At 42.0% G+C, this 17,619-nt stretch overlaps 1 protein-coding gene across 1 annotated transcript; it reads left to right on the top strand.

Moving 5' to 3' along the window:
- The first annotated feature begins 11,165 nt into the window (after positions 1-11,165).
- Positions 11,166-16,858, top strand: IL6 (interleukin 6). The gene is made up of 4 exons (XM_082194026.1): positions 11,166-11,404; positions 14,062-14,172; positions 14,684-14,821; positions 15,840-16,858. The coding sequence occupies exons 1-4, from the start codon at positions 11,261-11,263 to the stop codon at positions 16,005-16,007; spliced, it is 561 nt and encodes a 186-aa protein (XP_082050152.1). The 5' UTR covers positions 11,166-11,260; the 3' UTR covers positions 16,008-16,858.
- The last annotated feature ends 761 nt before the right edge of the window (positions 16,859-17,619 follow it).

Below are 17,619 nucleotides of genomic sequence, written 5' to 3'. Positions count from 1 at the left end.
ATCATTTGGTGATCTGCAGTAGTTCGTGGGTTTCTGGCTCTTGGTTGTCTAATAAAAGTAACAGGAAGCAACTAAACCCACTTAAATAGATTGCTGAAGCAAAGAGACCACTAGGGGTTCAACCACACTTCCGCTTGTCCAGAGCCTATAATGCATAGGTCCAAGCAGTTTTCCCCTTGCTCCACTCCTTTCCCATGTGTGAGCCCATCACCGTTCCTTAACCATTATTGGTTTGACCACTCCACGCCTGATGTTCACCTTGTTCTGCAATACAAATCATGAATTGGAGAAACAAGAAGCCATGATTTGTTTAATCATTAACCTGTGCTTTGTAAAACCATGGCTTAGTGCTTCATGCAACCATAGAAGGGAAGAACACACAAGGGTGAAAGAAATGGATTTTTTTTTTTTACATAGTCTTCAGATTAAGACCTCCTAAGAGAAAGCATTTGACAACATTCACCAATGTATTAGTCAGCATTCAAGTTGTCAGAAGTTTCCTTTATTAAGAAAACAACAACTGAAAGTTTATGTACTTGGCAAGCCTTGTTAAAAAGCGCATGCAGAGATGGGAAATCAGTTCCAAGGAATAGAAACTGTGAACCGCCCTGAAACCTCCAGGAATAGGGTGGTATATAAATCCAATAAATAATAAAAATAGGAAGGCCAGTTATCCCCTACACAGAATTATAAAGAAAACAGGGGATGGTGGTTCTGGATACACTGGAATGCTAAACAAGGAAACTGACTGTCTCCTTGCTAACTCAAGACTCTGGTTGCAATTACTGCAACTAATATTCTGGTGGGTACCATACATATAGGAGATACATAAGACAAGCATAGCCATGCCATTAATTTATGTGCAAGAGCAACTTTAGGAATGAGATACTTGGGACACACTTTCTTTTCTTGTGGTTCCCCTTACCCCTTCCTGCAACACACATTGTCCTGATTTTGTCTTCAGTCTGAAAACATCATTTCAGAATAATCTTAAATTGTTTGTTTATTTATTTGGGGTTGGAGTGTATATATTCCCATGACTGCATCCTTTTTTCTTTTTGAAAAATCCCACATTGTGCAATGGCATTCATTGGGACCTGGTTTCCCCTGTACCAATCTACCCATGTCTTAAACTCTACTGGGGAGGCCTTGCTAATAGTTCCAGTTTCAAAGGAAGCTCAGTGGTCTCTGAGCTGCTGAATGGTCTTCTCAGGAATAGCGTCACTTGTAGAACACACACCTCTGGCATATATACAGTATGTTGTTTAGAAACTTAAATAGATCTTAAAGTTCTCTCCCCCCCCCCAAGATGGGCAATTGGTGGAGCCTGTTATAAAAAGGCCGGTAGGCATAGCAGTCACCCAAATGTGCCATGGGGTTGAGATCTGGGGTGAGGGCAGCACCACTTTATTAGAAATGCTTTAAAATGGGTTCATTTGCTTTATTCCCTGGGTAATCCAACTCTGCTGGCAGCATAGACATATTTGCCTTCTATTGAGTCAAGCATTAATAAAAGCAATGAGTCAGTATTGGTGCAGACGGAACTGTCTGTTTGAATACTTCCAAAGAAGTGTTGGTATGGACAACTAAAACTGGGACGATAGTAGAGAATGAATACATTTCAATTTCTGCTGGCCAAGTGTCCGTGCTTGGCTTTCAAGCTAGGTCTAATAAGCACATTGAAAGAGTTCACATACCATCCCTTCATAGAGAAGTGATCTGTGGAAATGATTGTATACAGGATTTAGTTCATTATTTATTGCATTGCCCTTTGTATGCCTCTCCTATAAATAAATTCCTATCTTATTAAGTGTTGCAATGCAATTCAGGACACAGTGATTCATCTGTTATCTTATTAATAAGAGTACATAACCTGTCAAGTTGTGTGGTGTACAGTGGAGGCTCCTCTGTTAGGAAAAGTGGGGCATAGCCCTACCAATATTCTGAGCCAGCCCCACCCCAAAACCTCCAGTCATAGTCCAGTCTTTCTCCTGTTGCCTACAGTCATTATTAATACGTCTCCACCAACCAAGAGGCTTCCTAAATGCTTCTGCCCATCTCCTCTGCTTAGCCAATCAAAACAATCACCATCTGCAGGTCTAGCCTCTGTCTCCAGCACCTCCCTCCCACAGAAATGGCTTTGGTAAGGCAGTAGATTGGTTTGCTCATTTCCCTTCCTTTTTACTCTGTAAGAAGCTAGGGAGAGAAAGAGAGAAGCCCGCAAAAATGTATAGGGGGGAGCACAACACTGTTAAGTCCTCCTTGTCAAGCAGTCCACCCTAAGCCAATCGGAACTTCTAAAACTAAGCAATTCAGTTATTCAGACTCCAATCACATCTAGAAGCCATGGAATTTAGCGGGGCTTACTTCTGAGTAATGCATGGTCATTGTGATGTTAACACACCCTAGAAATTGAGGCAGCAGGGACCCCTCAACCTTTGCTGTTCACTTTCCAATGGACAACAAAGATTGCTTCATTTCAGCAAACATTCTCCAAGCTGCTTTTATGTTGCTGATTTTCAGTCTTTTGGGCTGCAATCCTATATTCACTTACCTGGCAGTAAATCCAATTGAACTTAATCTGGTTTACTTCTGAGTAGACATTTACTGTACAGGATTGCACTGCACCTTAGTTTTCAGATGCTCCAGAAACCAGACAATGTAAAAAAGAAAAGAAAAAAAAGTTGTATCATCCTATATGTCTTCCATTTAGATGTTGGTTTTTTTATTGATTGTGTGATTTTTCTTTGCTGCATATTGTTTTGTTTTCATTTATATTACAGTACACCCTTCATTAACCTGGTGCCCCCCAGATGTTTTTGTCTACAACTCCCATCAGCCCCAGCTGACAACAGCTGCAAATAAATGATACTGAAATTAAATAAACCAAGGAAACATGTTATCAGAACCGACTCAGATTTGATCTTGGGTGAATTAAAGGGACGCTCTCTGTCTCCTACAAGATGTGATCTTTGAAAGTGGGATTAGCTACTAAGACCTGTGAAGCAACACGTTCAACATGCAAGGCTCCAACTAGAGTAACTTCACTGGAGCTAAGAGAAAGCAGAGCAATATCAATGTCTGTTGAACTCCCAAGGAAATTGGTATAGAATTCAGCCCTAGCAATATGAAAAGCTAGCAATCAGATGCATGTGAGCTTATGTGATTTGTTTTGTATCTTGCCTACCAGCTACCCTATGGGCATTATTATTTGCATCCCTTTCACCGCTCTTCAGCTTCACAGCTCTAAGAGGTAGCAACTTGCCAAAGATAAGCAGTGAATGTTGCAACCAAATAGTGTGAACATCTCATTTCACGTCCACATTCTAACCACAAAACCACAAAGCGCTCTTTTGCTCATACAGTGTGTGTGTGTGTGTGTGTGTGTGTGTGTGTTTGTGTGTGTGGTCAGTATTTATTCATAAGCAAAGGGCAGCATCTAAAATCTAGACTGAAGACAGAGGCAATATGAAAAGAGAGCTGGCTATGTGTCCCTTGGAATGGGGTGAGCCTAGCATTCAAAATGACAGACATTACTAGCAGCTAATCAAAGGCTGTCTGTAGCCATCAGTCTTAAGGTGTTTCTGTATAAGCCGAAATCAGGCTGGCTTTTTCTTACAGGTATATTCTGCAATATTCTGAAATATTGTGTCATAGACACAATAACAGAGTATTTGTGGTGGATTTATACTGGACAGTCTGCACTTCATTCTGATTTGTTAATTGTTCTGCTATGCTTCCCTAAAGTTACCACTTGATTGCCATCTTGCCCTGGTTGGCATCTGTCTGTCTCCAGAGACAATGGATTGTGTCCCCAGGGATGAAGTCAATCTGCTGTCTTAGCAGCACCGAAGTGACCTCCCCAGGGCACAAGCCTGGACGGTGTGTACGGAGGGAGGTTCTGGATGACAAGACGGCTCTCTCGGCCTCGTCGATGTGGTCCAAAGCAACAAAAGTGGGACAAAAAGGCCATGAAAGTTGTGTGTTATGAAAAGTTACAGGATTTCATCAAGAAGCTACAGGACTAGTAGTATGCCCACCCCAAAGGTTTTGTAGGTTTTCAAGTGTATTGAAAACGGGATTACATACCATTATAATCACAAACGGGATTACATACCATTATAATCACAAATCAGCACACCATAAAAAGGATGCCAGGATGCCTGGACGAGCTTTTACTCCTCCTCTCATGCTTCACATGGGACATGTAAAGGTAAAGGACCCCTGGACAGTTAAGTCCAGACAAAGGTGACTATGGGGTGCAGCGCTCATCTCGCTTTCGGGCCGAGGGAGCCGGCGTTTGTCCACACACAGTTTTCCGGGTCATGTGGCCAGCATGACTAAACCGCTTCTAGCACAACAGAACACTGACGGAAACCAAAGTGCTCAGAAATGCTGTTTACCTTCCCTATTTATCTGTTTGCACTGGCAGGCTTTCGAACTGCTAGGTTGGCAGGAGCTGGGACAGAGCAACGGGAGCAGTCACGGGGATTCGAACTGCCAACCTTCTGATTAGCAAGCCAAAGAGACTCTGTGGTTTAGATTACAGCGCCACTTGTGATGGGACATATACTCCCTAGCCTGACCCTTTAAAAAATGCACCAATTTTCATAGGCTTATTCTTTTTGTAAGTACTCTGGAGATGGTGATAAGCTTTCTTTGTAACCTTATGGGGAGGACAGCCAGTCAGTGCCACAAACAGCCAGATCTGCTTCAGATATAACAAACTTTCCTTATCACAGAATTCAAGTCTCGAAAGAAACTGGTCTGTTTAAACATTTCACAGGAGAAGGGCGTTCAGAGTATCCCTACTTCTCTAAAACCCTGATGTATATTTTCAGCTTCACTCTCTGTTTTGAAAGAGGCCAGGACTTGAAACTCTGACTTACGTAATAAATTTGGTAGTGGATTTGAAAAAGGAGTTTTGGTTTTTTGTGTTTTTTTATTTCATTTCATAACTTTAAGCATTGTGAGGAAGTTTAACATTGCGCCAGACGTGGGTGGGTGTTTAGTCGGTGTGAGATTCTGAGTTTCAGCAGGCTATTTTGTAGCAGAGAAAAGTCAAAAGTCCATTAGGCATTTTGATGGCCCAGGACAGCTCCTCAAAGATGAGAGAAGATCACATATTTATAATGGATTTTTATTCTTGGGTGTGGTTTCTGTCTCTTTAATAACTCTGGAGCATAAACAAGAAGCCTGCATCCATGACACATCGGCTCTATTCAGATCTCTTAAATAAAATATACAAATCTCCAGGAAAGCTAACTGTAAAACATATGCCTTCAGTGGCTGCCTCACTTGCCCTTACAAAATATTATTCAACCCTTTACATGGTTAATTGGAAGCAGGCCTCATTGTGTTCAGTGTTCAGGGGACTTACTTCCACATCAGTATAAACAGGATTTGATTAATCACCATAGTAGATTATAGTCCTGTTATATTTGATGAGTTTCGGTTGTTATTTCTTATTTATTAAATTTCTATACCGCCTTTCATCCGAGGATCACAGGGCAGTTTAAAATATAAAAACACAAAAATACATGCCATAATAACAAACAAAAACAATAACCCCACCACACACAGTGGCCATAAGGTTGAAAGTTAGTAAGGCTCAAGGATGTGGACAAAGTGCCTGGATCAGTCAGGACAACCACTTGCATTCTAGATCCTTGTGCTCTTGGAGGAAACTGATTTTCTAGATCCATTTCAGTCAGGGTTTAGGCCTGGTTTTTGCACAGAAAATTGTTTTGGTTGCCCAACAGAGGACTTTAGTTGGAAGAGAGACAGGGAGAATGTGTCCTTGTTAATTCTCCTAGGCATCTCAGCAGCTTTTGATGCCATCAACTATGGTATCCTTCTGGAGCAGCTGTCCTAGTTAAGGGTGGGTGGCACTTCTTTGCAGTGATTCCATTCCTACTTGGATGGTCATTTCCATAGGGTGATGCGTGTGGAGCGCTCCCCACGCAGCCTTCAATGTGGGGTTTCCTCAGGGTCCAATTTTACTCCCCATGCTGTTTAACATCTATATGAAACGGCTGAGTGGGGTCATCTGGAGTTTTGGAGTATATTGTCAGCAATATGCTGATGACACTCAGCTCTGCTTCTCCTTTACATCTTCAGGTGAGGCAGTGATGTGCTGGACTGTTGTCTTGCCTCAGTAATAGACTGGATGAGAGCCAACAAACTGTAGCTCAATCCAGAAAAGACTGAGGCACTGTTAGTGGGTTGTTCCCTAGACCAGATGGATGGCAGGTTGCTTGATCTTGGTAGGGTTATACTTCCTCTGAAGGAGAGGGTATATGGCTTGGAGGTACTTCTGGGTCCATTGCTGTGGCTTGAGGCTCAGGTGGCACAGAGTGCCTTCCATCAGCTTTGGCTGGTGCTCCAGCTGTGCCCCTGCCTGGACAGGGATAGCCTAACTCCTGTTGTCTGTGCTATGGAAACCGCTAGGTTAGATTACTGCAACATGTTATACCTAGGGCAGCCTCTGAAGACAGCATAGGCACCATCCATTTTCTATGGCCCTTGTAATTGGAGAGGGGGGAGGGAGGGAGGGAGGGAGGGAGGGAGAGAGAGAGAGAGAGAATGCTAACTGCTTGCTGTGCAGGTTCACAGAGCTCTGTGGGACTAAAGGGGAAGTGGCTCCTGATTTCTCTGCAGATTGCCATTTGTTTTCCAGGGGAAAGTGGTGGGACAAAGGCAAAACCACTTGGACTTGTGCTTTCCAGGACAAGCAGAAGTGTGGACCAGCATTAAGTCTGAGAAGGACTCCCTCCACCTCTTAATCTGGATCACTGATAAAAAAAAACAACTGAGTCCAGAGAAATTCAGGCTGTTTTCTTTCACCTTTCATCATCACAGTTTTGTATCTCTTTCATTATTATTTTTTTTGAATGGGCCAATGACCCCTCCTTCCTTCGGGGGAAATCATTTCCGGAACTATTATCTGGAGAGAGAGAAAATCTGAACTTCCCCAAAACAAGCGTCAATGGCAATTCTTATGCTATTTTTAGGCTGGGCACTTGAAACAACAACCAAGAAACTAAACGTTTTTAATTAGTTTTCTACTGAAGACTAGAAAATGTAAGAAGACAGTAAGGTCACTTCCAGGCAGTGTGTTTATTGAGCATTCATCTTGATTTGTTTGAGCGGAGATTAGATGACATTGTGCCAAGCAAATATCACCCCGTGGTTTCAGCCGCATCTCCCCTTCACTTTCCTTATTGCAATAAACCCAATATTTTTGGGGAGCAGACTTTTTGCACAAGACCCTCTAATCAACTATAATTGTGACAAACAGCTGAATTTGCCAGTGTATGATCGAATCCTTCCTTTAAATAGCAGCAGTGCCATTTGAAGCAGCTGCAGAGGGTACACCATTAGAATTCAACATTAGAACCCTGATTCAATGTTTTCCTCAATACTGACGACCCCCCCCCAGCACATGATTTGTGTGCAATGGGGTCCCATGGGGAGTGCGCTGGTGGGTGGGAGACAACCTTAAGTTAAGTTGGAAGGCTACATTTATAATGCTCTGCAGGGGTGGGTGGGTGAGGGCCTGTCCCCCTGCCCTCACGTAAACTCAAATCTGCATTTTATTTTTATTCGTACAGGTGCAGGAAGGAGAGATGTTTTTTCATAGGTATTGAGGAGGTGATGAGACCCAGGGATGAGCCATCAGAGTTGTAGAGGCAGAGGGAGCTATGGAGGGGAGAGTTAGTTCTATTATCATCAAAGAACCAGGATTAAGTCCTGGATAGCTGTGGTTTTACCATTCAGTGGCCTGCTGTTGACAATCACAGAACTGATCCACAACAGGGTACTGGTTGGCCCCATACCATCCCCCTGTTTTGAATAGCTTTGGATTGGGTTGGGCTAGATGAGGGGTTGTCAACCTGATCCCTACCACCCACTAGTGGGTGCTTTAGGATTCTAGGTGGGCAGTAGGGGGTTCTACGGCAAAAAGCTGAATCCTCCTTCCACCGAGCACTGGTGGGCAGTAAGGAAATTTTACCATCAAGGAAGATGCATTAGTGAGCGGTAGGTATAAAAAGGTTGACTACCCCTCGGCTAGATGATCCTCAGGGTCCCTTCCAACTCTACAATTCTGTGATTGTCAACAGCAGGCCAGTGAATGGTAAAACCACAGCAATCCTGGTTGAACAAGCTGACCTGGTTTGTATTACAGAGGACTGGTTGGATGAAGCTGGTGTGTGTGTGTTAATCTCTCTCAGCTCTACCCATTGGGATTCTCTGCACACAGGGTTGGACTAGATTGCTTCTGAGGTCCAGTGCTATAATTGTGTGCCCAAAGCACTCTTTAAATGATTTGACTGATTTGCAACTGTCTTTCCTGGCAGATCAAAGCAACTATCAATTATAATTAGAAACAAAAGCAAAAAGTCATATGAAAAGTCATCCTTTTAAATAAGAACTGCCTTCATTGCAGTAATTGGAGCAAGTGTATATCTACTGCTGCGATTACATTTGATCACATAAATAATGCCTCTTCACATTTGTTGCTCCTGGCTGTGCTGTCTCATGGCAACTGTATGGTCTACGTCATGTGTGTACCCAACATTTGTGACTTGAGAGTAGAAAGAGATCACAATGCCACTAGCATTGCCATCCCATTTTCCTGTGTAGGATTTGATAAGATTGTTCAAGGCAATTTATCATATAAATATTTTATATTTTTTAAGGGCCACTGTCAATTTTTAATCCTTGGCACTGCTTTTGTGGCAATTCCAATATGCAATGCAGAAGACGTTTTATAACTCTTTTGGTTTTATTTGTTTATTGTTCCGCTTTTTCATAAGAACAAAAGGCTTGATTTGAATACTTTCCACATAGAAAAACACAATTATGTCCTACAAAGCCAAACGGCAACATGACATATCATTTTTTCTCCAGGAAGTAAGCATAAAAATCTGAAAAGCTGCACTGACTAAGGGTTTTGCAATGCACCCAGAGAGTTCCCCAGTACGTCACAGGCAATTTGTGTGGTACAGTACTTTGAGCAAATGTCTAGTTATATACTATCTAGGAGGCCTGTAGCTGTCATTTTTAAAAATAGTTTCAGCTGAAAGCAAAAAAAGGGGAGTAGAAGGGAGAAGAACAGTTTCTTCCATTAAAATTTCCCAACTAGTTTGTATTGTGTGGCAACAAAGCAGAGGAACCAAAGATCTTGCCATGCAACAGCCACAAAATTCCTGTTGCATTATAAAGAAATAACCTGGATAGAGGTAGTCATGATGGTTGGTGGTAACTATCTACTAGCCTAACGTAAACGTGTGATTCCAATGACTTTCTGTATGTGTACATGGAACAGGTCATGGGCATTAAACTAGAGTGCTTCTTTCTGCAATAAAATGGTGCAAGAAATCACTTTTCTCTATCTGTATCTAACAATATATAAAGTTAGTGATGTGTTACCATTAAGTATTTTACCAAGACTTTAATCATCTGCAAGCGACCTGACACGGCACTTGTTGTGAAAAATGCTTTAGATAATAAGCATATTAGAGAAAATCCTTTGGTTTTTTTATTTTTCTGTTTGATGTCCATTGCTTTTTGTTTTAACCACTTTTATAGCATTTTGCGGTGAAGATGTCCTTAAAATGCCTTAACAGAGAGATTTCTTAAGCCACTGAGATTCAGAGACCTCTATCTACAGAAAGAAAACTGAGTGCACTTCAGACATTTATCCTTGCTGACTACGTGCAGCACCTTGATTCACAGAAGGGCAACATATGATCTTCTTTCTACTCCCTTCAACCTGATTCACACTTTAAGCATGTGAACAAATTAGAGGCTGACGTGAGGACAGGTAATATGATCCCAGGATAACAGAGAAGAGCAGCCTGCAGAGGCTCCCTCAACCTTAAAAGCAAGCCTTATGTACAGAGTGCTGTTGACATATTCCAGGAACTCTATTTACTAAGATTTTTTTCAGGGTGGATCTATGAGTTTGTCTGGACCCTGGACAAGGGCCTGGAGGCTGAGAGGTGTTGGGTGGAGAGGTGTGTCAGAAGGAGAAGGGACGGCTATCTCTGCATACTTATTAGTAATTTGTATTATCAGTGGAGGAGAGCAGAATGACCCTTGACAGCTCTATCCCATCTATCCAAAGAAATCTCCCAAGGAGCCACTGGTAGTCTGTGAGCCAGCTCTCTAGCAGGTGCAGGAAGCTGGAAGCCTCCAAGATCTTGAAGTCATGCGCACTGTCAAGCATCATGGCACTCACATAAGATGCCCTAGGCCTCATAAGTGGCCAAGGCATTGATCAAATACTGATGGAGCTATCATTGCACCAGAGGCGAGTCCCCAGTGGGCTGCACATGTGCTGTGTACCATTACTCTGTTCTGCATACTGCAGGGCAGCCCTTTCTGTGCTTGCAACAAAGGCTCCCACCTACTTTTTGCATTGTGCCGTGTGCTTTCCCACGCATCCTTATCATACATGACATGTGCGCACAGTCATAGGAACTGTTTGGGGTGGGTGTGATCACTCCCTGCTGTTATGGAACAGTTTGGATGCAATTTGGACTAGGATTTCTCCATAGCCAGCATTGTTCCATAACAGAGCTTTTCCAAAGAAAAAGCTGAATTGCTTTTTGTTTATTATCTCAAATGACTACTCTCACTCCTTCATGAGAACTTTTTTTTTTTTTTGCTCCAACACACACAGAGAGGAAATGAAAGAGGGGTCATCCGTCTCCCTTGCACATGCCTCACTTTAAAGTCTGTAAGCGGTCCACAAGAACATTAATCGAAGTAGGCTAAAAGGCATCTTCAGTTCCCTGTGACCTCACGCCTTACTCCAGTATTTCCCAGCAGATGCCCCCATGGTTCATTATACTACTTTTTTAAAAAAAGAAACCACCGCAAAAAAAAAACGCGGTAGTTCTTAATCAACGTTGGATTTCCCCAAGTGCAGTCAGACCCATCCAATAAATAGGTTCAGAAATGCCCTACAACTCACTCAGCTCTACAGGCCCCAAAGCTACAAAGCTTCTCGAGGCAGCAAAGAGGGTCAAGCCTAAGAAGAGAAGGCCATGCAGGCTCCGCTGGCAGGTGAGTTGGCAGCCTCCCGTTCTGCAAGGGAGCGTCTCCAACTTGGCCGGGCAGCCTGGCGCTCAGCTGCAGCCGGCGGGAACCTCCTTGGTTCAGCTTGCCTAACTTCCTCCTTTTTCTCCCATCAGGCGTTTTTGGGGCTGCCGTCGCTCTCCTGCTGCTGCTGCTCCTGAGGGCAGAGGCTATGCCCGTCGGAGATTCCTCCGGGGAGTCCGAATTCAGCGACGACCCCTCGGCCAGGACGGTGCCCCCCGAGCGCCTCCAGCTGCAGAAATGCGTGGACCTGGCGCGCTGGCTGCAGGGAAGAGCGGCCGGCTTGACTCGAGAGGTGAGAGCGAGCGCGCAGAGCGCCAGGAGAAACGAGCGCGCGTCCTTTCTTGGGGCGGGGACTCGGGCATCTCCTTTCCTTCTCTTAGCTGGGGTGTTGCAACTTTTCAAGCTTAGTGCAGGAGCTCCTTCTTGCTCCTAAGCCTGGAGAAGGGAGTGCATCTTTCCAATGGTTCAAGGGCGGACAGAGCCTCGCAAACAACGCCTTGGGGCGTTTGCGCTTCCAGGACACCAGCAGCTAGAGACAGATCTCTTTGCAGAAGGACGGTTGAGATAAGAAAAGCTTTTATTGCAAACGAACAGCAGCAGTGAAGTGGATTCTAGCAGGCCAAAAAGCATGCAGCCACGTCCAACAGGTAGATCGTGATCTAGCAGTACATCACTGGATGTCTGTGGTAGATCACCGGTAGATCAGTGGCTCCCCCCACAGAAGTTAAAAAACTTTGCCTCCCCTGAAGAAAGCTCAACACCTTTGCCTTGCACCCCTAAAAAACGGGACTTTCCTCCCTAAAAAAAGCTCAGCATCGCTTTCCTCCTCCCCAAAGGTCAACAACTTTGATCTGAACCCCCCAAAAAGGGGGTAGATCACTGCCAGTTTTTATCTCTGTGAGTAGATCACAGTCTCTTGGAAGTTGGCCAACCCTGCACAAGAACCCAGGAAAGGCAGGCTACAGGACTGAGCAGTGCTTTTTATTATTATTTGGGAACTCCCAATAATGTAAGTGTCCAATAACAATTTTGTTTGAAGTGCCCCCAAGAATTTCTAAAGCATTTTAAAAATACGTTTATATCCCACCTGTCCTCCAAGGGGCTAAAGGTGGGCTACAGGGTTCTCAAACCATTTGAATGGCAATGTCCATCAACTATGGGAAGTGGCCCCCCCCCAATTTTTTTTGGGGGGGCGGCAAAGGAACCTCAGTCCTTAGGAGCTGATTCCTATGCTCCATAATAACCCTGTGAAGTAAGTTAGGCCTAGAAGTGACTAGAGATCTCCTGCTGGGCTTCAGAGCTGAGTGGGGATTTGTACCCTCATCCAACGCTGTGAGGATACTGAAATGTAGAGCAGAAACCTTCAGAGCAGAACCAGGAAAGGCCAGTATGCACATAGGAAGCATTTAATAGAACTATATTTGTTTAAAACAGCTTGTGTACATAAAGTATGTCACAATGCAAAGGATGATAAAGCAACAGGTAAACCATGTGGGTAGGCAGTTCCCATGTCAGGAAGTTGGTCGTTCATTACCTGCTCGGGACCAGGGTTGTGCTTCCTTGAAGGAACGAATTTGTAGAGCTACTTTTGTCACTTGTGGCTAAGAGTGCCTTCTACCAGTTTCAGCTGATTGGCCAGTTATGGCCGTTCCTGGGCAGGGAAAATCTCAGGAACTGACTACTGCAATGTACCCTATATGGGGCTCCCCTTGAGTTTGGTCCAGATGGTGCAGTTAGTACTGCTATCTCATCAGCCTGTTACACCTTTCCTCCAACAATCTACTCTTTCAGTGTGATTATGACCTTTCATTTACTCAAGCCTTTTCTGAACGAATTTTTTAAAATATCTTCTGGCATTCTACTGTTATTTCAACTGTTATCCTTTTGTGCATTCTTTATATTTTTGGTTTTCTGAACACCACTGAGACATTTTACTGTGCCATAAATCTGTGTAATTTTTTAAAAAATACACATGCCCGCCAATACTTTCAGAGCCTCTATACAGTAATCCTCTAAACCCTACATTCCTTGTATATATTACAAACTTAAGTTGCAGTCTTATGTGCTGCCATAGGTTCTGCCAGCTCCCTGGGTGCCTGAGCACCCACAAAATTCCCCATGAAGGAGCCAGGCACCCACAATTTTTGGTGCCAGGGCCATGCAAGCTGCATGGCACCCACGGCCCTGGGCACCCACAGTTGTGGGGCCAAGCTTGCACTTTTGTGTTCCACTTACCTGGGAGTTACTTCTGAGGCTACATGGTTAGGTATGGGCTGATAGGCAGAGTTTGAGTGATGGCGAAACGCTGGGTATTTCTAGGAGAATCGTTCAGCATGATGTATCCTATATTGGTCACTCTTTATTTAGGAATACACATTTGTTTTAGTAGCAGTATGTGCTTTTCTATGTATAAAAATACAGTGCTCAATACATTCCTGTTCTCTCTTTCCTTATTCACTTATTACTTAATACTAATATTCACCAAAGAAGTTAAGATTTAGAGAAAAATGAATGATTTGAGATTTGAAGTCTTGTTTTTTGTTTTGCTTTCCAGGGTTGGGAAATTTGGTACCCTGGCTAAACATAGTGAAGAACCCAATTATTTTGCAGGGAAGTTCAAAATGCAGGCACACACCTAAGTCAGTTTTTATAGGAAATGTTTAAAAAGTGGCGTTACAGTTGCAAATTGACATTCAGAATCCCATTTTCTCAGTATACATTACAATTCCAATTTGAAATTGACCTAGCATTGCGAATACTGCTGCATCTTCAGATTAGGGATAGCTGCAGGGGTCAGAAGATCACAGGAAAAGAAGTTTTGGACCACTTAATGAATGTCAGTGATGGAGAGAGGTTTACATCTTCCATGGGGTATACGGATGGTCTGGAATATAACATTAAAGTGATCATGGGGGGAAAGTCTGATTAAATCTTGTTGTGTTTTACTAGCTATGTAAGAAGGAGGCCGCCTGTCAAGGCAAGATGGAACTGGTCATGAATAATCTCAATCTTCCAAAGATCACTCAAGAAGATAAATGCTATGACACTGGATTTGAAAAGGCAAGTTTATTAATACATTACCAGTGGGACCAACAACAAAATGCTGGTTGAATTCTGCTCTTCAGGATTCCTGCCACTCCATCCCATTCCCAATAGTCAAGGAGCATTCAATCTATGGCTACTGAACATGTTCAGACCTCATTGTGCTCTTTTTGGAGTTTCCCTTTTTAGAACTAAGCATTTTTAATATGTTTGCAAATGCTGAGGTTCCCTAAGCCTGCTGATGTTGACTACATAAGCAACAGCACTTATAGTCTGGATTGATAAAGACTGTGCATTTGTGTAGCATGAAAGCAAGAATTAAGGAGGAATGATTGATTGGTGTATATAGTCAACTATATTATTTCCAAAGCTGGCTGTAATATTTTGCTCATCTCAGAGTATTTTGACTGCTTACCCCAGTCATACAGTATTATTGCACCATAAAATATTTGTTAAGGAATGTAATGAGTGTAATATTTCTGACTCATAAATTTCCGTTAACAACTTTTTATTTATTCTCCTGTTTTAGGAAACATGTCTGGGAAGACTTTCAAGTGGTCTTTATGCTTTCGGGACATTCTTTGAATATTTAGAAGAGGCTTCTGTTGAGACTGCAGAAACTTTTCGGCCAAGCACACAGCACCTGGCAAATACCTTGAGATCAATGGTAAGTTCTATTACATTTAATCCTACATAAATGTTCTGGGAGATAAGGAGATGGAGTGAGAAGATTATGAAGTTCTGGAAGACAACACACAATGCACTCTGGTTAAGGACACATACCACTATAAGCACTAAGTGGAAACATTTTTTCCCATTTGGTGTTTTACTTCTTTTTATTAAATTTATTAAATTTTTATACCACCCTTCATTTGAGGATCACAGGGCGGTTTACAATGGAAAAACAAACAAATACATAACCTAAAAAGCCATTGTTAGTTATGCTTATGACAGTTGTAACAATAAGCCTTATTAATAAGGGGGGGTGTTCTGTATTAGGTTGTTAGACAAAGGGGGGAAAAGACTTTTCAATTTCCCCCTCTATGTAGAATTAGGACCCGTCTATGTGTAAAGTTCTATAGATGTATTTTAAAATACAATTTAAGTAGGTCCTTAACTTTTGAAACAGTGAGTTATTACCATTACCTAAAATAATTCCTATATAGGAAAAAGGGTTAGGGGTTATGATGCAGAACTTGCCCCTCACAAAAGTTGGCGTGTGAACGGTTTGGTTTAAGATAGAGAATACTGAGAGAGAAACTGCATCCAATAATATTTTGGGTTCTGGATGAGACGAGTGTATGCATAACTGTTCCTTTGAGTGATCTGCATTATGCTCTTATAAGCATTATAATTTATTTATTTAATAAAATTCATCTACCGCTTGATTATAGAAAACCTCCACAGTCATGGCTTACCCCCAAGAAACCTGGGAACTGTAGCTTGTTAAAGGTACTAAGAGTAGTATTCTCCTTGGACTAGTTCCAAGAGTGGATTCACAATCAATCCCTCTTCTTAGAGAACTCCTAGATAACTTAAAACATATAACATTGCATGTTACAAAGGGTTCTGCAATCTGTAAATATTTCCAACTAGCATCTTTCCTGAAGATGAGTAAAATCCATTTGTCTGATAAAAAAACAGCATCATAACCAGCAACTTTTATTATTTCCTCCCCTTAACAGATGAACAATCCTGAAACTGTGACCTTGCCGGATCCAGCCGCTCAGAAAATTATTGCCGCAAAGCTTCGAGAACACAGAGGCTGGACTGTTACACTTATTAAACACTTCATACTTCAAGATTTTACTTTATTTATGCAGAAAACTACAAGGGCTCTTCGTGTCTTATGAGAGGCCAGGAGTTCTAGTGCCTTTTAAAAATTGGGCACATCAGTTCTCAAAACATCTGCAGTTGAAGCAGAGGCTCATGTTGTTCTCCTTTTTGAGAACTCACTATGTTGTTTCTTTAATTGGGAATATACTATTTGCAGTTATTTATGATATTTAATATATTTATTAAATTTGTGTATGCATTTTTACTCCCAAGACTCATTGCCAATTTTAACAGGGAGTCAGCACCACACTATTTCAGTATTCACTGAATATTTTACTTGAAAATTATGGATCGAGAATATACAGCTAAATTATACCATGATATTTTTTTTGAAAAGTATATTTAATATATTTTTAGAAAGCAAAAACAATTTGTATGGGTTTACAGTAAAAGACAATCTGTTTTATTGCTGCTTTAACTGATTTTAATATTTAATATTTTATACTGTACTGTTGTAACCCACCATGGGGCCTTATGGAGAATAAACCAAATAAATTATTAAAAAACTACTTCATTGCACTGCATCTGTATTATGGGATAATACCAGGTTTACTGCAAATGTCCTTTACTTTTAGTAGATCAAAATGTTTTCAACATTTGTTCATTCCAAAAGTGAGCTAGAAAATGTTAAACATGAGATGCATGAGATGTAATGTTACCAATGGGAGCTGTAACAAAAGGTTGCAGTACAGAGTGCTTCCGTTCTTCCAATATACTCTACTCCATTCTTCACAACAGACATTTTACATTCTGGGGCCAGTGAACATACAGAATCTTCAGTGGGCTGTTTTTCAAGGGGATGGGCTCCATATTTATATTAGTTCTCTCTCTCTCTCTCTCTCTATATATATATATATAGAGAGAGAGAGAGAGATGTTGCATGTTTCAGTTTGCAGACCACCATATATATATATAGAGAGAGAGAGAGCGCGCTACAGTAATGGTTAAAATTAATGCTGGAGACCAGATGCATTTCAAACTGCAAGGGCTCTTCATATTTTTATGTTTGCTTTTATTTGAGGAAGATTAAATTTGAATTTGTGTGTGTGTGTGTGTGTGTGTGTGCGCGCGCGCGCCAAAGTACATATATCACATTGCTCACACTCAATTTTGTGCCTTTGATTTATATTCCACTTTTCGGCATCCTAAGGCAGCTAACCTGTCATCAAATAACAACAGTGGAAAACTACATCAACAAAAGAAATAGTAACAAAAAATAGCAATTTGTTTAAATTACCTTATGTTGCTTCTCCTTTGCATGTTTTAGTTTGCAGACCACCTATCCACCCCTTCATGCTGTTGCTACTGAGATTTGAAACAGCACTCCCATTCAGGTACTAGTTAGAGAGTTAGAGCTCATTACGCTCCATTGTACAAATTGCTTCAATTCAGGGGTGGCTGCTTCCCCACATCCCTCTGGTAGTCTGCACAATGGCAGATGCAGAGTGGTAACAGGCTCTCAGAAGCTGAATGTAGGAACAATGGAAGAGAGCCTGGCTGATGTTTCCTTTTCTGATAGCCACAATAAAGGCATGAAGGAAGACTGACTTTCTTTTCCCAAAGAGGGAAGATGATATTCTTAAAAGACAGCAGTGGGTTTTGTTTGGGCGGCTGCTGCGTGTTGGAAAG

This window comes from Podarcis vaucheri (genome assembly GCF_965113315.1).
Source record: "Podarcis vaucheri genome assembly, chromosome: 12".
In the NCBI taxonomy this organism is placed as follows: domain Eukaryota; kingdom Metazoa; phylum Chordata; class Lepidosauria; order Squamata; family Lacertidae; genus Podarcis; species Podarcis vaucheri.
The sequence above is the reverse complement of the archived record's forward strand: the minus strand, read 5'-3'. Positions and strand labels throughout refer to the sequence as shown.

Coding starts and splice junctions, on each gene's coding strand:
- IL6 (XM_082194026.1), top strand. CDS start 11,261: ATGCCCGTCGGAGATTCCTCCGGGGAGTCCGAATTCAGCGACGACCCC. Junction 11,405..14,061: donor CGGCCGGCTTGACTCGAGAG/GTGAGAGCGAGC, acceptor GTGTTTTACTAG/CTATGTAAGAAGGAGGCCGC. Junction 14,822..15,839: donor CAAATACCTTGAGATCAATG/GTAAGTTCTATT, acceptor TCCCCTTAACAG/ATGAACAATCCTGAAACTGT.